General features: G+C 35.3%; 2 protein-coding genes across 3 annotated transcripts; one reads left to right on the top strand and one right to left on the bottom strand.

The window, feature by feature from the left end:
* Positions 391–4,875, bottom strand: LOC109223486. 2 transcript variants are annotated; one of them, XM_019387826.1, is made up of 6 exons: positions 4,475–4,875; positions 3,421–3,864; positions 2,446–2,531; positions 2,047–2,357; positions 1,336–1,407; positions 391–873 (listed from the first exon to the last, which is right to left on the bottom strand). In XM_019387826.1, exons 1-6 carry the CDS (start codon positions 4,620–4,622, stop codon positions 615–617), a joined length of 1,320 nt encoding a protein of 439 aa, XP_019243371.1. In that variant the 5' UTR covers positions 4,623–4,875; the 3' UTR covers positions 391–614. The 2 variants fall into 2 exon arrangements, with proteins under 2 accessions (XP_019243371.1, XP_019243364.1); XM_019387819.1 differs by having other exon boundaries at positions 3,421–3,918; positions 4,475–4,873.
* LOC109223475 (pentatricopeptide repeat-containing protein At3g46790, chloroplastic-like) lies at positions 11,950–14,875 on the top strand. The gene has a single exon (XM_019387809.1). The coding sequence runs from the start codon at positions 12,250–12,252 to the stop codon at positions 14,125–14,127; it is 1,878 nt and encodes a 625-aa protein (XP_019243354.1). The 5' UTR covers positions 11,950–12,249; the 3' UTR covers positions 14,128–14,875.

Here is a 16,380-nt window from a genome sequence, read left to right as displayed (position 1 = left end):
ACCTTATGGTCATTCCTCAGCATCAATAAAGGCCCGCTGGCTATAATTGTAGATGATATGATGTTGAAAGCTTAATGTAAAAGCACTTTACCTGTTGACTCCCAGAATATGCAAAGGTAAACACTTCAGGCGGTACTGAGACAGCATACTGAAGGAAAGGTGGCGCTCGCATTTGTCCAGTTAGAACTAAAATAAACAATTGTCCGCATTAGCTTGGGGAGGACGGGACCCTCTCATATGTATGAGAACGAGGCGGTTCTACAATCAGATATTGGGCATCATAGTATGTTGCAAAGCACTGATATGATATATAGGTCCATTCAAGTAATGTCTCAAAGAGGAATGTAAATTTTCTCTCTTATGAGGAGAGAGAGAGGTCATAGGAGAAGCTTCACCAGTAATAGAATGTTTATTTCGGCTCAAACAAACATAGAAATTTTGACGAGTCAACCATTTATGAGAAACAACTTAATTATTATAAAATACAAACTTCAAATTTAGGATTCAACAGATAAACTTTTATGACTAAAGTAAGTCGTTGACCATACAACAAATGTTATGCTTATAAGTTACAATGTTGTTCTATGTAGTACTCATCCTAATTGCTGCAAAAATTATCTCTGACTTCTACGGTTGGAAGAATTCCCTTTTCCCAGAGGAGGGAACTCATCTTCATTGGAGAAGCCCTTATTACCACTTTCTGCACGATATTCTGACTTATCATGGTTGTCATTTATACCATCTTTGTGGTGCCGAATTCTTGACTTCTCCAATGATGGAGGAACAAAAGGCTCAATTGCTGAAAGCTCAGGGTCAGGAGTATATGCAAACGGCAATTTTCTGTCATCCATCTTACGGAAAGTGATGGATATTCTGCAAGAAAGAACATAACAATGACGGTGTCAGTGGAATAAACAAGACAATTGCACAAGATAAGGAGCCATTTGGACAACTTTTAGACAATTTTTTTTTGCAAAATGATATGGATTATTTTTTTTTGTGCGCAAAACACTTGTCTGGGTAGTGGTATTATTCATTTTTATTAAGAACAATTATTAATATTGAATATTTATAGTCTTGTTGTGAGTGGAAGAAGAACTACTCTTTGAGAACATCATCAAATCACTTCTATCGAAAATAGTGTTTTGAGAAAATCTTCTGCAAAAGCTTCTTGAAAAACTAAAACAAAAATATATTCTGAAAATCTTTTAAATGTTTGCATTAAAAAAAATTCAGTCTTTTTGGGGTTAATGTTCCCAATGGTGAATCGATCATTCGATATCCTTTTGAGAAATGCCACATTGATGTCATACATAGAAGAGAAAATTGGACAACCTTTTAGCTGGAACGCTAGGCACACAATGTTTAGCAACATCAGCTCCATTACCATTGAGAATGAGCACCGACCTGCATGATAGAAAGCAACAAGTTATTAAACATAAATTCCAGACTAAAAGTATAACTTTTTATTAAGGTGAATTCAAAAAGTATTTCAAATGAAGGAAAGGGAAGCTTAATTTTGTGAGACTGTTCTTGGAAATAAAGCTAGCCTTATTTACCTCAATATGGCACCACTACTCCTAGTCATCACCACTTCTCCCTATAAAACTAGATGCTAAATCTCATCTAGGGAGGAAAAGCAAAGTTTCAGAAGTAAATTTAACAAACTTATGCCACCCCCCCCCCCCCCTCTTTTAAATTACAAATATGAACAATGACATTCTTTGATTAATTCAAGTAAAGAATGTAAAAGTCAGAACAAAGGTTACTAATCAAGGTTTGGGCAACTTCCTAGTACCAAGTTTGTTCACTAATCGCTACTTGCTGTACCCAATAATTAATCCAGATATTTTATGATAGACTCTTGCTTCACTATCTTAGACATTTATGCAAAATTAGAGGAAAAAGAAAGATACATATTTCTATAGCATTCCTTGCTTAATCAAAACAAACGTGACAAGGCAATGCAGATGGGGAAGTTTTATTTGGATGGGACCGAATCATATAAGGTATTAAAATTTAATAGAGCAAAATGTGGTGTCATACCCGAGAGGAAGAGGTAAGGAGAAAGGACCAGAGAACTCTCCAGGATTAATAATCTTTAAGCTTGTGCCAAAGAGTATATTACATTCTGCCAAAAAGGACACTGTGCAGAAAGGTCGAACAAAGTCGTGATGGTCAATATGAGGAGGAATGCAATCACCCTCGTCATAAATATTCACAATGCAACTATTGGGAACACATGTCGGAGGCAAAACATGCCATCTAACCATCCTCCTAATCATTTTCTTGAATAAAGGAGGCAATGGATCCACTTCTTCATCTCTAATAATGCCTGGTGGATTACCATCTTTGTCCTGTTAAGAAGGATAAGTGGATAAATGTTGAGATAAAACTGAAAAGGAATAAACATGCATCTCAAAGAATCAATTAGATAACTCTTACCACAGCATAATTATAACAACAACCAAACTGCATTGTGACACGGCCCTTTCCTTTCATCCACTTTCTTGGTTCAGAATATGTTCGTGCTGCAAAATCAACCAAAAAAGAGAGAGAATTGAAACACTTAATTTTTCTTTTGCGAGAGCAACATGTTAACTGATATAGCTATCTCTCTTCTGCTACATAGCAGCCTGGACAAAAAACAATTTTCAGTGGAGACTGAAATATTACAATGTAGTCAAATAATGTGTTCTCTAATGCCAATCCACAAAGAAGAAGATACATATCAGGATTAGAGGATTTTCTACCTCACATCTTAACCTAGCGTATGTACTTTTTTTTTATAACCAAGAAATTCCCGAGGGTCAATGCCACACAGTTCGAAGCTCGATAGATAATGGTCCCACTCATCTACCTTTCTCCATTTAAATATTAGGTTTTTGTTTACGGCACGATACGAACCTGTGACCTACGCCTAACCTATACATCACTTGCTGCACTCTTACCGCTAGACCAAAACATAGCTTATGTATTGAACAAAATATACTTTCTTAATCAGATAACTATAACAGAACTAGAAAACTGATGAATCTATTCGCCTCATATATCTGTCTCTCTCGTTTCAGCCTTTTCCTGAGTTGCACAATTATAGATACTGAGAGAATGCACTTCAGATTTCCCAGATATGTTTATCGTTTCCTATGTTCTATAAGCGGACAGTAATTTATTAATATTTTGACTGAAAATATATAAAAAAAAGTTGTTGATAATTCATATAAGTCTAGATGTAATATGCATGTATCCTATACCAACAAACACAAGAATAACAGTACAATAGCTTTCCAAACATTCTTCGCATTTCTCTAGCTATTACTCTAGATATAATTAATGGAAAAATGCATTCTGCAATATTGTATCACCATACTGATAGCCTTAATTCAGAAAACAAGATTGAATGAAAACTTTAGTGTGTACCTCTAAGCTGCCGTTTTTGTCCCATTCTCTGAAGTGCATAAACAAATTCGACTATCTCTCTCTGCTCATCAGGATTGAAAACCCGAGTGTGAAGCTCAAGCCCTTTAAGTATATTTGTCTCCTTTCCATTGACCTTCTCATAATAAACAAAATCCTTTCGTCTACCAACTTGGCCAAATCTACTTAACTCTTTCTGATCCTCCGATAAACCATTGCCTACGACTGACCTACTAAGTCCATCACTTAGTGGAATCTCATAATTTGAATGATTAAACACTGGTCGTTTTTTGTTTATCGATGAAGGTGTAACAAGTACCTTCGGCCTTCCTGAGTAAGTTGAGTCGACAACTTGTGGAGAACGCAAAGAGTTGAGTGTATGACCATAAGAATTCAGCCTTCTCTTTGGTGAAATTACATCATCTGATGATTCTCCATGCAAGAACTCTGCAGAACTTTTTGTGACATTAACATCTGATAAAGACATTTCATCTAACCTTCCTACAAATTAGAAGAAAATTATGTGAATTTGCATTGTACCAAAAGACGAATCACTCTAAAAATCCTATTTTACCAAAAAAAAAATATGAAAAGAAAGAAAGAATATATTGTAGCCATTCCATAGATTCTCTGTCTGAAAAATCCTAATATGTGATTTAAATCGAATTACTCAGGAACTCGAGATTGAATTTGAACATTCCTTAAGAACCACCCAACCTAGGATTATGTTCAAAGCATTCCTTAAATTCAAAGAGAAAGCTCAGTTCTTTCAATACTAGCAAGCAAAATATTCTCACGAGGGAATCTTAGTATTTTCAGTAAAAACATACAGGCACTGTAATTAATTTATTCAATAGATATATTAATCTCTGCTAGAAGGGAAGACTTTAAAAAAGTTCAGGACAGAAACAAAAATTATCGTGTCACAAACAGAACATCAAAGAATTGATAATCACAACCTAAAAAATGAGTTTTTGAAATTAAATTCAAATCGTAACAAAAAATTAGATACAAATCCATTGATAGATCCGAAAATAGAATAACTGAGACAACTTACTCTGATGAAGATTGTAAACACGAGCCTCAATAACATCTTCGCAGTGCGGACATAAACCTTCAGACAAAACAACAAGAATCTCTTCACGTGACAGGTTCCTTAACATAGCCATGAAATCCTGCGACCTGCGGCAAAAATCTCCGGCCATGACCCAATTCTTATTCTTATTCCTCTTAGCTCTTGACCCACTAGAGATAAATATGAATCAATCTGAATTTTGGAATGTATAGACTACACTTAGCAAAGTCTTCGTATTAAATATAGTTGACTGACCTGAGGAACGACACAAAACTGAAACCTAAATGAGTTAGGACTATGTTTTCAGCTAAAACAACACTGTACTTTCCATTTGTTAAATTATTTTTATGTTTTTGCAAATTAATCCTTTTAACAGTAGGAGTGGTAAACTGGTAATTGCTCTTTTGTAGTACTTGTGGGAAAAAAACTTGGGCTTTAAGGTAAGGAATAACCGACTTTTGCAACGTAATTAAGAAATATTAGTTATTATTTAATTCAGGGATGAAATATGGACAAAAGTATCCTCCCTGGAATATGGAAAAATAAAGAACGAGATGATTGGTAATCTTAATTTATAAGAAAGTGTGTTCTGTTGGCACACTGGTTTTTTTCTTATTTTTCCTCTATTTAAATAGAAACAACTATATTTCTCTAAAAAGGCTAGCCAATATATGAAAGTTAGAAACATAGAATTTTCCTAGAAACGAAAATAAATAAATCAAAATAATTACATTCCCTTAATTTTTCATGCTATCCCAATTTTTACCAGGTTTCTATTGTATGCCTTGGCCTTTGTTCCCACATTGGCTTGTAATATAAGATGGAGAAAAAAGCTATGTCTAAAAAGGGCCGGAAGAAACAGTTCAAAGGGAATTTTATCTATATCTATATCTATATATTATTAAAAGGAGAGGAAAAAGTCCTTTCCTTAAGCCAAGTGGCAACCCAAAAAAATGCCACATGGCATAATTAGTTATTTAGTTCATAATTAGTTATTGGTTATTATTTTTTAATTTAAATATATATAAAAATTGAAAATAATAAAATAAAATAAAAAACTACCATATATATATATAGTATGAAAAATACATAAAAAAAAAGTTATTCAATGCGCTCCCTGTATAAGTCCCGTTAGATTAACAAAGATTTTGNAGAGAGAGAGAGAGAGAGAGAGAGAGAGAGAGAGAGAGAGAGAGACGGAGAGAGAGTGAGCAAGTATAAATAGCTGATATTCCTTATTCAATTCCTAATATAAAGGGATACTCATTTAAAACTTATTTGTACATAATTGGTAAGTTGTATATGACCATGTAATTAAATATAAACTTGAGTAGGGAGAATAATAAAGTTTCAAATAGTGTATAGGAAAGTAAAAATCCATTATACTTTTAAAATTATAGGTTCAAAATTATATCTTTTTTGAAATTTTAATAATTTTCACATATAAATCTATACAACGTGCCAAAAACAAGACCATTCAGAGTAGGATTTGAACTGCCAATTTCACTTGTAGAGGTACACCCAATAATAATTGTACCATAATAGTCTTTGAGCATGTGTTCACGCACATAGATTTAAATAATTTTAAAAAAATATAACATTGTTATACATGGTTTAGAGAGAGGAGTATGAATTCGCGTGAACCCATATCCCTCGACTTGGATACATGTCGGAAGTTCTTTAATAAAGAAAGATTTATGCTTATTGAAATACCATCATATAAAATATAAAATATATGTAATGCAAAAGGAAAGTTAAACATATGAATAGCTTTTTAGGCTCATTGAACATGAATATGTGAATTTGGATATTATAGACCCGTAATTTCGTCATTTTTTATAATTTTTGATTATTCTATAAATATGGATCCTAAAAAGGGCTATTTGTGTACTTTGTCCTTCGTTATCATCCCAGGATAGGCCCAAGCCCAACTTCATTCAATCATTTCATTCGCTGCTACTTTGGTTTTAGCGAAAATACGTAGGCATCTAAAAAGCTATAGGGAATTTTTTCAATATATACTATAATAGAAACTAATGTACCTACTTTCTCTAGGTTTTTTAGTTTTTAAAAAGTATCTAAATTTTATTTACAAATTAGATATATTCCTTCCTTAAAAGGCTCTCACCCCATTAATATTGCCTTTAATTAAAAGATTTAATTATATCCTTTTCCTTTTTTCTCTCTTCTCCTCATTCCTTGCATCCTAATTTCTTTAGTAGATCTCTTTCTCTCTCTCTTTGATAGTTGTAAACTGTACGTCTTCAACAAAAATCTGGCAATTTTTCTTCATTATTGAATTTTGGTTGGACCATCCAATACTGGATATAACGTCATAAAGTAAAATTTATGTTCCTATTATCTTAAAATAGTAAGAAAGTGATCCCTAATCTAACAATTCCAATAACACGGGACTGCTTTTCAGAATAGCAACAAAAAAACTTTTTTGTGCAGTTACAAATCTATACACACGGAAATATCACGATATAAAAATATTCATTTGCTAACCAAGTATCTTGAACAATTCAAAAATCCTTAAACTCTAGCAAAACTATTATTAATGGGATAATGGCTCGTAAAAATTCAAATGTGAAATAGGACATAAACTTACAATTGCTCTTAGACATATACAACTAATATACAATTATCATACATTTGGTATACAATTTCTGCAACAATTATGATCCAAATATAATTATGATACAATCGTGATACAATTCTGAAAAATTGTGATATAGTTCTGATCTTCATCTTCTTCAAGTTTCAATCACAACTCTAAACTTAAAGTCTGATACAATATTATATCATAGTTGTATTAGCATTGTATCAGGTGTTGTTTTAGGTATTGATGTATCACATACAACTTTGATACAATTGTGATATAATTATGAAATAAATCTAGTACAATTATGATACAATTATCATACAATCGTAATACAATTCGAAAACTACTTTTCTTCTTCGAGTTTCGATATAGTTTTACCTAAAGCCAACTCTAAAATTAACCAATCTCCCTCAAAATTGATATATAAATTCAAAATTATATTCTCAATTGTTTGCAAGAACACCCAATTCAAAACAATTCACAAAATTCATAAAACCCTAATATTGATACAATTGTGATACAATTATCATACAATCATGATACAGTTCTGAAACTTCTTCTTTTTTCAAGTTTCAATCTGAAATTTTACCTAAAAATAAATCTAAACTTAACCAATCTCCCTCAAAATTGAGATATAAACTCCAAGGTATATTCTCAATCGTTTGCAAGAACACACAATCTAAACAAATCACAAATTCGTAAAATCCAAATATTGAATTCAAAGTTTTTTAATGGTTGTCAATGGAGAATACTTTGTTGCTACAATTTTGGAAATAATGTTCATGGAATTGTGTGAAGAGGGAGAGATTTGGGTTGATTTGTATGAAGATTAAGAATTTTTTTGAAATCTTTATGAAAATGGGATGCAACGTGATTTAGGGGCTTTGTATATATACGAGGGTTGGGGTGGGGTGGGGGGGGGAGTAACGTGGGATGGGGAAAGGGGCTATTTCAGTTACATCCTAATTTTAAGGGATACTCTCTTTATTAAGGTTTTGTATATAAGTAAATATAGATAGAGAATATAATTTTTAAGAAACCTATAGAAAAATGGTAAATAAGTTTCTATTATAGTATAACTAGGTAAATTTCTCCAGTTGTTGTTCTCAAAGCATACCTTTCTCAGCCTTTTGGCTAAGATCAAGTGAAGTATCTATTCTTATCAGTTTAATATCTGATATGTGGGCCATCGGCTCACACGATATTAACTTAATTTTTTAATGGAGGGAGTCATTAAGGTAGCTTGCTACTTGGGTTCTCGAGCGTCGCTCATGCGTTGCACTATTGTACGGGCCTGGCGCACCCCACCAAGTCCAATCCAATATTTTATTTTGGGCCTTGCTGCTTCTGTCTTGGTCCCAACCGTGTTTAATTGCTTATTCCCTCGGTTATTCTACTTGAAATTTTATCAGATGTCCTTTTAATGTGTAATTTCTCCTTTTATAAAATTCTCTTTATGCAAAAATGTAATTTGTAAAGGATTTAAGATTAACCAAATATCTCCTTTGCAAAAATGTGCAGTAATTTATTCTATTATAAGGTGTGCAAAAATTATCTCATAGATTAATTGAATTCTGTTGTCCAATTTAAATTAATTGAATTGGAAAATAATGTATGTACGTTGTTATTGTTGTGTTCTGTGTTGTTGGTGTTATTTTGAATTTGGAGGAAGTAAAGATTATAAGGAAGATGCTGCCGGTTTTAATATAAAATAAGCCTATCGTTCGCTATGCGATAGTTGTATATTTCGTAAATTAATGATAGTATTATTGTCGTTGTTGTAGATTAAGGTGAAAAGAGACGAGTTCAAAGTGGTTACTGGAAAGATTGTGATAAGGTATGTTAAGGCTAAACATTTCCTTTATTTTAGCATGATCTCGTAACTGCATGTGTTTGATAACGAGACATAAAGAGAAGTTCGTATTCCTGAGTTTATTCACATTATCCTAGTCTCAGAATTTACAGTATTCTCCCTTATATTCAGTTAAGTATTATCTTTTTTCAGTCAAGAAGGTATAGGGTCTATATATATACAGTATTACAGTATTTCCACCACCACCGAGCTATAATTGGTGGGCAGGCCCCTATTGGAAAACTTCTAATCAGATGGTACGTTACATACCGAGCCTACTGTGGCCGAGCGCCTATGAGCGAGCCCAGAATGGCCGAGATACCGAGCCTAGTATGGCCGGGCGCCTATGAACGAGCCTACTACGGCTGAGCAGTTACACGTCCTGAGCCTTACAGGGTCGGACAGCTATTTTACTTACTATATTGAGAGACTTGAGTCAGTATCAACACGTAAGTATATCTCCAGATCATCCTTGACTCCCAGTTACTTTTAGTTATTATATTATCAGTTTAGTTTCATATTTCAATATTCTATTGCTTTACATACTCGGTACATTATTTCGTAGACGTCCCATTCCTGGGGACTCTATATTTCATGCATGCATGTTCGGATAGACAGATTGGTAAAACTCCTGTAGGTGTTGTCCTTGATCAGCTTGATGGGTAAGCTCCATGTCCTTCGGAGTTTCCGGGTCTAGGTTTTTGAGTACATATTGTGTATGTATGTATATATATTATGGGTAGGTCGGGGCCTTGTTCCGACCACAGTACATCTATCAGTAGAGGCTTGTAGACATATCCTGCCAGTTAGTGTAGTATGTTGGGCTTGTAGGCCTTGTATGTATATTTTTGTTGGTTTGTCAGCTGCAGTAGTTATGACGGCCTTGTCGACCCAACTTTATAATGATGTTCAGTCAGAGCTAGTTTTCGATCAGTTTTATATTTTGTTTCACAAATTGTCTTTCAACGTGGCCCTATGGCCAAAGTATGACATTGTATGTTCAGAGTCCCTCAGTCGCTAGTTGGTACGCTAGGTTAAGTGAGGCACCGGGTGCTAGTCTCGCCCTCCAGGTCGGGGGCATGACAAACTTGGTATCAGAGAAGTTCTGTCCTAGAGAGTCTACAAGCCGTGTCTAGTAGGGTCTTGTTTATAGATGTGTTGTGCACCACATTACATAAGCACGGAACTACAGGACATTTAGGAGTTGGTTACCATTCTTTCAAATCTAAACTGTGTTGTAGAACTGAGTTATAAGAAATTTTAGTTAAACTTACGTATTGGTGTTTGCATACAGAGACGACGGTGAGTAGGAAGACTACGACTAGTAGACATACAACAGCAGGTGAGGGGACCAGCAGGCTACCCCCAGTAGATGGGGCCCAGTCTGAGGCCCAGGGCGAGACCCCTACTCAGCCACTGCCGGCTCCTCCACCACCTGAGGAGATTTCTAGGGATACAGCACATCCAGTTCCCCCTCCACTTCTATCAGATCAGGACTTGAGGAGTGCAGTGCATTTGTTGACATAGTTGGTAGCTACCCAGCAACAGGCTAGGGCATCAGCTAGTGCATGTTCTTCTGAGGGGTCTGGGAGTTCAAGGGGAATTACTGGTTTGCGAGTTATTGCATAGTGAAGCAAGTTAGTCGCACCCGAAGGGTAACGACTGCGGGTTTATAAAGTTAAGTAATTACAAATAGGGGTGTTCATGATTCAATTTGGTCGATTTTCCTTTAAAAGAAACCAAACCAATTAAGTCGCCTTTTCAAATATTAGAACCAAACCAATTCAAATAACTCGTTTTTTTATAGGTTCGGTTTTATGTAGGTTTTAGTTGGTTTTTCGTTTATTTCGGCTTATTTTCTTAAATATGAGACATTTGCCAAGTATATAATCCGGCAACTATATTCTAACACAACACTCGCCAATTATTCTTTAAGAAAAGTTATCATTTACTAAGATATAGTGATAATATATATTGAATTAAATAGTGATAAAAAATTTATGGACTCAATTAAAGACAAGTTATTTTTAACGTGAAATAGATTACCGAGCTTAGCAAAATCAAATTACCATCAAGCTAGAATATAAATGCAAAGAACCCGGTTATTGTACGGGGTAAAATTAGTTTATAATAAATGGTCAAATGATAGCATAACACTTGGAACCGTAGGCAGACAAAAGGCGAGTCAAGTAACAATCAATACCGGATACAACAACTGCAATCGACATCGGGCAAATCACGAGGTGAGCATGGTCAACGGGAGTAGATCGAGTATTTACCATCGGATAGTATTCAATGAGAGAATATTCTCCCTTGCATTCACTGCCATTACATATTTATCAATGACTCCTTTATCGTCATTTAAGTGGAGATTGATCTTAGGATCTTGTTTCCCTAGGTATAGCTATAAATAGCAGGCTCAGCAACCATTATAAGGGATGAAAATTCTTGGAAAACACAAGTTGTACTTTACTTTTGCTCTCAATTAAACAACATTGCTCATTCTTTATCATTGCTTTTATTTTTTGTCCTCGGAGGCATTGCGCTCAGAGCCGGGCTTCTTATCTTTATCAATTTCAATTACTAAATCTTATTCTTAGTCTTATTTCATTATTGTTTCTGGATCAAATCATTTCGCTTGTCTATAACCCACATAATAAATTTAAATGTACCATTTTAGGGGTAAACAATTATCATAATAACAAAGAACTAGACTACCAACTAATAGTGCAAACTATTAAATCTACCATGAAATTATATATATATATATATATATATATATATATATATATATATAAACTAAAACCAAACCAAATTTGATCGGCTATTAAAATTCAAAATCAAAACTAAATCAAACAAAGATATTATCTGTTTTGTTTTTTGTGTCAGTTTAATTTAGTTTTCGGTTTGATTTGAATTTTCATTTTTCACGAAACCCCTAACTACAAACTTAAGATCAAAGAGTACAAGTCTTAATGGTGGGCAACAAATAAACTTCTTTCTGAGAACATATAGTCATGTATAAAATCATCTATTGTTAATCCTAGCCAACTTTATACTCCTTGAACTTGTACTCATGATTTGGATAGATTCTTTCTTTCGTTTCTCTTGTTAAAACTACAGATACATTATTTATAAGTAAAGAACTTGTACAATACTTTCTAAAATTTGAACAGAAAATGCAAAGGAGAATTACCAAAGAATGAGAAGTGGACATGAAACTTCCATATTGAATTGAATCAGCTCCAAAGTTCCAATTTTTCCTTTGTTCCATGACGGAGAGCAGCTTCCAGAAATACAATGTTGAAAATCCTCCTGCAACCATTGTACCAAAACTCATTTCCCCCTTCTTCTTACGCACCTATTTTCCAGTACTTGATTGCCAAGAATTGCCTCAAACTTGGCCAACAAGTTCACGCTCACTTGGCCGTTCGAGGGATTTATCCCAATGGATTAGTCGCAGCGAAAATGGTCGCTATGTATGCCAGCTCCGGTGAAATCGACTCCGCCTCACGTATTTTCGATAATGCCACTGAACACTCTTCGCTTCTGTATAATGCCATGATTCGAGCACTTACCCTTTATGGGCTTACCGAAAGAACAATACAGATTTACTTCCAAATGCATTCTTTGGGTTTGCGTGGTGACAATTTTACTTTTCCCTTTGTGTTTAAGTCATGTGCTGACTTGTGTGATATTTGGTTGGGGAAATGTGTTCATGGCTCAATATTGAGATGTGGGTTCGTGTTTGATATTTATGTTGGCACTTCTTTGATTGATATGTACGTTAAGTGTGGTGATTTGATTGAGGCTCGTAAACAGTTTGATGAAATGCCCGTGAGAGATGTATCGTCTTGGAATGCATTAATTGCTGGTTATATGAAGGATGGGTTATTCAAATACGCTGAGGAGTTGTTTGAGAAAATGCCAACTCGGAATATAGTGTCGTGGACAGCAATGATTTCTGGATATGCTCAGAATGGTTTAGCTGATAAGTCGCTGCGATTGTTTGATAAGATGTTGGATCGTGACTCGGAGGTGAGGCCTAATTGGGTGACGATTATGAGTGTCTTACCTGCATGTGTGCATTCTGCTGAACTAGAACGTGGGAGGAAGATACATAGTTTTGCTAGAGAGACCGGATTGGAGAAGAATCCTTCGGTGCAAACAGCTCTTATAGCCATGTATGCGAAATGTGGCAGTCTGGTTGATGCTCGTTTGTGTTTCGATCAGATGAACCAGAAGGAGAAGAAGTTGGTTGCTTGGAATACAATGATTTCTGCTTACGCATCCCATGGTTGTGGGCAGGAAGCTATTTCAACGTTTGAGGATATGATACGAGCTGGTGTACAGCCTGATGGAATTACATTTACAGGCTTGTTATCAGGTTGCAGCCACTCGGGTCTTGTGGATGTTGGACTAAGATATTTTGATTGTATGAGTTCCGTTTACTTTGTGGAGCCGGGACATGATCATTATGCTTGTGTGGTTGATCTTCTTGGTCGTGCTGGACGATTGGTGGATGCATATAACCTCATTTCTCAAATGCCAATGGCAGCAGGACCAAGCATTTGGGGTTCGTTATTAGCTGCTGGTCGAAGCCATCGCAACTTAGAAATTGCAGAATTAGCAGCTAAAAAGTTATTTATCTTGGAACCAGACAACAGTGGGAATTATGTGGTGCTCTCAAATATGTATGCAGAAGCTGGGATGTGGGAGGAAGTGAACGACTTGAGGATCCAACTGAAATCACAGCGTATTATGAAGAATCCCGGATGTAGTTGGATTGAATTTGAAGGAAAGGCCCATTTATTCCTTGGAGGAGATACATCTCATCCACAGGCAGAACAAATATACATGTTTTTAGAGGCACTGCCTGCCAAGATAAGAGCGGCTGGTTACATTCCAGATACTACTTTTGCTTTGCATGATGTGAGTGAAGAGGAGAAAGAGCAAAATCTGAGTAGTCACAGTGAGAGGCTGGCCATTGCCTTTGGCATTCTTAATACAAGCCCAGATACAGTTCTCCGAGTGACAAAGAATCTTAGAATCTGTGGAGACTGTCATACTGTTATAAAACTTATCTCAAAAATATATGAAAGAGAGATCATTGTAAGGGATGTGAATCGGTTTCATCATTTCAAAGATGGGTGCTGTTCCTGCAGAGACTACTGGTGACCGAAAAAGAAGATGTAGTTTATTGATACCTCTAATTTATCTGTTCAAGAGTCAGGATCAATTAACAAACTCAGTCCAGGAATTCCTGAAGTTTCTATGAATGACCATGTCCAAGGCTACCAACTGTAAGATCTACCTTGTTCACTGTCCAGGCTTGGGAGGAAATGATTAAAACCACAGTGGCAATGAATTTATTTGTAACAAGCTGTCTCCTCACTGAACTATCATCATTGCTGAATAACAAGCCTCAAGATGGTGGTTTGTTTTATGGAGATTTTTGATGTTTGAGGGTGAAGTATCCTTCCTGGAGAAGCCATTTAAAATCTCACAACTGTGGTGGGAGAAGATAGACTTTATCGTAGTTTATCGTATATCAAGTTTGAAATCGCCATTGTTGCTGAGAACCAATATTAGGAACCTGATCTCGAGGATGTTATTCACTGTCACAAGAAGCTCCATACAGCAAGAGCCAATAAACCATTAGACCTGGTCTTCTGGCCTTGCGGTATAGTAATGCTCTTGGTTACCTCAAGAAAAGAGAGAGGTTGAACGTCTTCGAATCAATTTGTTAACCAACATATTGTACTTACTATAAGTATTAAATTCAACAATTCCTCAAAATGAAAAAGATTATATGGAATGTTCATTAAGTTACCGGAAATATGAGAATGCAAGTCCGCAGGAACTGAATTTTGTTTAAGCTTTTGAAGGTTTTGACTATCATTGAGTATTGCTTCCTAACATATGCTATTGTACATGAACTGTACTCTTCCTTGGATGCTTTTATCTTACTATCATCTTCACCTGTCCCAAAAACTAGAATGTGCATTGTAGCCAATGTCTTATTCCTACAAGTGATCAAGTATAATACAAGCGAAATACCAAAAGGTTATTGGACTTGAAACTAGGGTTGTGCATGGATCGATCGGATCGAATTTAGCACATTTCGGATTCGGATTTCGGATTTCGGATTCTACAAAATGCAATCTGAATCCGATCTGAATTAATATCGGATCAGATCGGATCGGATTTTAAAGTTTGGATCGGATCAATATTTCGGATTTCGGATCGGAGTATACATATATTAAGGCTATTGATAATCTAATCAGCTAATGCATCTGCCTTATCTGCTTCTTCTGTGTTATGTGCTAATACAAACATCTCTTTACTTTTCATCCCTATTATCAGCATTGCATCTCTAAGAAAATATTTATCTGGAGGTTCGAATTGTTATGCCTCAAAGTTGCAAATTCATACGTATATTTTCTTTGTAAGAGGCAATACAACAAGAAAATTCATGTTTCTGCAATTATGAGGGTACTATGGTTTATCTGGAGGTTCGAATTGTTATGCCTCAAAGTTGCAAACTCATACGTATATTTTCTTTGTAAAAGAGGCAATACAACAAGAAAAATTCATGTTTCTGCAATTATGAGTGTACTATGGTGCCAATATAGCTAAATCCAGCAATTGTAAAGGTAATAACTTGGAGGAAGATGTAAAGAAAGTACTAACTATCCGAAATTAAAGTTTAGTACATAATCCGAATCCGATTGATCATACCCTTTCAAACATGGAACACCATACCTGGTTGAACGGTAGAAAGCGTGTGTTTAACACAAAATTCATAAAGTGAAAAGTTGCTCCTGGGGGTGAGAGAGGCTCGAACTCTCGACCTCAAGATTACTCAGAAGCTATGAGACCTACGCGCTAGCTAACTGCGCCACCACCCCGTTGCTGGTAAGAGTACAAAATAAACTTAATATAGGTTTTATCCGTAGCTATCTAGTTACCATAGTTTAGGGAGTTCAATTCACAAAGAAAAAATAAAACGCGTGCAAAGACAGAAAGCTGAGCACTTTCGTGGGAATTTCTGATTGAAGTACTAAAGGTAGCACAAGTCTAGTCAAATAAAGGTCCAAAAGTATGAATTTATTTTTTAAAATGCTACTATATTTTTTGACAAAAGAAACAAAGTACTTTTCCTTACTCCAATAAAAATTGCAATTTAGTAGAGTCATATTCAACCTCGTGTTTTTGCTCTTTGGCTAATAATCACTTGGGATAAGGTGGTCTACCATATGATTGTATTAGACTTGAAGTTCTTGGAATGTTAGCTAATTGGTACTCAGACCAGAACGGTGGAAACTCTCCCAGATTCCTCTGTTCTACCTATCCAAAGTAATAATTTGCTGGACGTTTAAGAAGTTTACCGAGAAAGAATAATCTGTCAGAAAATTCAAATTCTTATTA

Source organism: Nicotiana attenuata, chromosome 1, assembly GCF_001879085.1.
Source record: "Nicotiana attenuata strain UT chromosome 1, NIATTr2, whole genome shotgun sequence".
NCBI classification, from domain to species: domain Eukaryota; kingdom Viridiplantae; phylum Streptophyta; class Magnoliopsida; order Solanales; family Solanaceae; genus Nicotiana; species Nicotiana attenuata.
This window is presented reverse-complemented; position numbering and strand designations above follow the sequence as displayed.

Excerpts from the sequence above, each read along its gene's own strand:
- LOC109223475 (XM_019387809.1), top strand. The coding sequence starts at position 12,250 with ATGTTGAAAATCCTCCTGCAACCATTGTACCAAAACTCATTTCCCCCT.
- LOC109223486 (XM_019387819.1), bottom strand. The coding sequence starts at position 4,622 with ATGGCCGGAGATTTTTGCCGCAGGTCGCAGGATTTCATGGCTATGTTA. Across the intron at positions 3,919-4,474 it reads TGTTTACAATCTTCATCAGA|GAAGGTTAGATGAAATGTCT; the intron begins GTAAGTTGTCTC and ends TCTAATTTGTAG. Across the intron at positions 1,408-2,046 it reads TCCTTACCTCTTCCTCTCGG|GTCGGTGCTCATTCTCAATG; the intron begins GTATGACACCAC and ends TCTATCATGCAG.